This window comes from Sus scrofa, chromosome 4 (genome assembly GCF_054392235.1).
Source record: "Sus scrofa isolate SSC_HxYL_T2T_F1_AM1 chromosome 4, Sscrofa_HxYL_maternal_Yorkshire_Landrace_v2.0, whole genome shotgun sequence".
Lineage (NCBI taxonomy): Eukaryota > Metazoa > Chordata > Mammalia > Artiodactyla > Suidae > Sus > Sus scrofa.
The window spans coordinates 96,575,294-96,578,052 of NC_139386.1; the positions used below are offsets into that span (position 1 = coordinate 96,575,294).

At 37.1% G+C, this 2,759-nt stretch overlaps 1 protein-coding gene across 1 annotated transcript; it reads left to right on the plus strand.

Moving 5' to 3' along the window:
• Nucleotides 1-1,574: 1,574 nt before the first annotated feature.
• Nucleotides 1,575-2,522, plus strand: LOC100626785 (olfactory receptor 10T2). The gene has a single exon (XM_013996910.2). The coding sequence runs from the start codon at nucleotides 1,575-1,577 to the stop codon at nucleotides 2,520-2,522; it is 948 nt and encodes a 315-aa protein (XP_013852364.2).
• Nucleotides 2,523-2,759: the final 237 nt, after the last annotated feature.

Consider the following 2,759-nt stretch of genomic DNA (forward strand, 5'->3'; position numbering starts at 1 on the left):
GCATCCTCTCTGCTAGTTTGGTTATGATGCAAACTGGGAACCAAAGTAGATTAGAAGATGAAAGATAGCTAAGATTTTGGAATAGGGAAATTTAGAAAAAGAAACATTTTTCAAAATGTTAATGGGAATAGAAAAAAATGAAGGAGATGTAGAAACAAAAAGATATATGTCAACAGAGCAAGTTATGACCCACAGATAAGGGTATCCACCAAAGTTGCCTAAGAAACTTCTCTTTGTCATCTCAGAAGCCCAGAGTACCTTAATACATGATAAGGTTTTTTAAAAAGATGAAATTAAATGAGATTTTTGTTATTTAATTATGAAGTAGGTGCTATTTGCATTTTGTTAACATTTATTGTAATAAAATTTTTTTACACATGGCAGCAATCTCTCTTTAATTGAAAGCATAGATTATAAAATGGCACTGTATAAAAATAAGGGAAGAAAATGTTTACAGTTAGTTCCTGAAAATGTTTAAGAGGCAATTCCAGCTCCTTCCTCTCATGTTTGAACTGAACTATGAACTGGTAGAAAATTTTTCAAGCATGTAATGTGCCCAGAGATTGAGAGAGATGGTCCATTTCCTGGACCCATCAAGTAGCTGCTCTGTCTCTGAAAACATTAGTGCTATAAATAGTGCCATTCAAAAAAAGAATAACGGAAATGAGTTTAATAATCGTAGCATGAGAAATCCCTTTTCCCTCACATCAGCACTCCCATCCCCACTGCTCTAGCATGTCTTCTGATGTATATCAAAACATGAGTTGGACTTCTTCACTGTGCTCAGAATGGAATTGTTGTTGAACTTAAACAAAATAATAATCGTAAGCTTGCTTTTATTATTGTACCTGTCTGTTGGTTGTATTTGGTCATTGATATGTGTTTTTCTTATGTGCCCTCATCCCAGCAGGCCATTCACTGTGACAGCCAGTGATCAGAGGGCAGGTATATCAAGCCACCAATAATAATCTGAGTAAACAGATATTATAAATGGCATGTGGAATTTAGATATGTGGATAAGTTGCCTTAAAAGCAATTTTTTAAATAATAGCACTACTTTTATAAGTAGCAATTTATCCTTGTGTGTGTGATATTGTCCAAAAAAAGATGGAAATATTCTGACTTACAAAAAAATGAAGTATATTTAGGACCATCAAATTTTTAAAGCTTATTGTTAAATATTTTGAAAATATAAAATTACATCAGAAAGCAAACAAAAATCAGCTCTAATCATGTTATAAAATGGCTTTGTGTATTGCTTTTTCTCTTATTTTCTTGGAGAATTTTCTCATGTTTTTAATCTTTGGAATTATCAAATGGTTGCCTCTTTTAATATCTGTATAGTTCCATAATGCAGCTAATCATTCTCCTATTACTGGAGATTAATATTTTTTAATTGTCAAAAGGAATATCTATATCTTAGACTGAGGAAGAATGAGAGAGAGAGAGAGATCTATCAATATTCTGGATCTAAAAATATGATACTTAAAGTGAAGCCCTCGGGGAAATGTTCTTTGTACAAGAACAATTATGATTTTGTATCTCCAAATCCTTCACAGAAAGAAGTTATCCATATGCAAGGTATCAATAGAACCACTGTGCTTACACAGTTCATCCTGGTTGGATTTTCTAGCCTGGAGGAGCTCCAACTACTGCTTTTTGTCATTTTCCTTCTTCTGTACCTGACAATCCTGATGGCCAACGCAACCATCATGGCTGTTATCCGCTTCAGCAGAACCCTACACAATCCCATGTATGGTTTCCTATTCATCCTTTCCTTTTCTGAGTCCTGCTACACTTTTGTCATCATCCCTCAGCTGCTTGTTCATCTTCTCTCAGCCACCAAGACTATTTCCTTCGTGGCCTGTGCCACCCAGCTCTTCTTCTTCCTTGGCTTTGCCTGTACCAACTGCTTTCTCATTGCTGTGATGGGATATGATCGCTATGTGGCAATTTGTCACCCCCTAAGGTACACACTTATCATGAACAAAAGGCTAGGGTTGGCATTGGTATCTCTGTCAGGAGTCACTGGCTTCTTGATTGCTTTGGTGGCCACCAACCTCATTTGTGGCATGCCTTTTTGTGGTCCCAATAGGGTCAACCACTATTTCTGTGACATGGCACCTGTTATTAAGTTGGCATGCACAGACACCCATGTAAAAGAACTAGCCCTCTTCAGCCTCAGCATCCTGGTAATCATGGTGCCTTTTCTGCTAATTCTCATATCCTATGGCTTCATCCTTAACACCATTCTGAAGATCCCCTCGACTGAGGGCAAAAGGAAGGCCTTTGCCACCTGTGCCTCACACCTCACTGTGGTCTTTGTCCACTATGGCTGTGCCTCCGTCATCTACCTTCGGCCCAAATCCAAGTCTGCCTCACACAAAGACCAGTTGGTGGCAGTGACCTACACAGTGGTCACTCCCCTACTTAATCCTCTTGTTTACAGTCTCAGGAACCAGGAGGTGAAGGCAGTGCTAAAAAGAGTTTTGGGAATGCCTGTGGCAACCAAGGTGAGCTAACCAAAAACTGTAAACCAAAAAAAAACCAAGTATTTATTTCTTCAGAAAAAAAAAGTAATACGTTAAATGAGAAGAAAGGAAAGGAAATTTGAACCAGGTTTTAAATAGAGAATAAGATTTCAATACTAAGAAACCAGTGACAAAAACAGTGGTCAATATTACCTGAGTTGTAGAGTTTCTTCAAAACTTAATACTAGATTTTTATTGTGTTAATTATAGATTAAACACATTTCACTT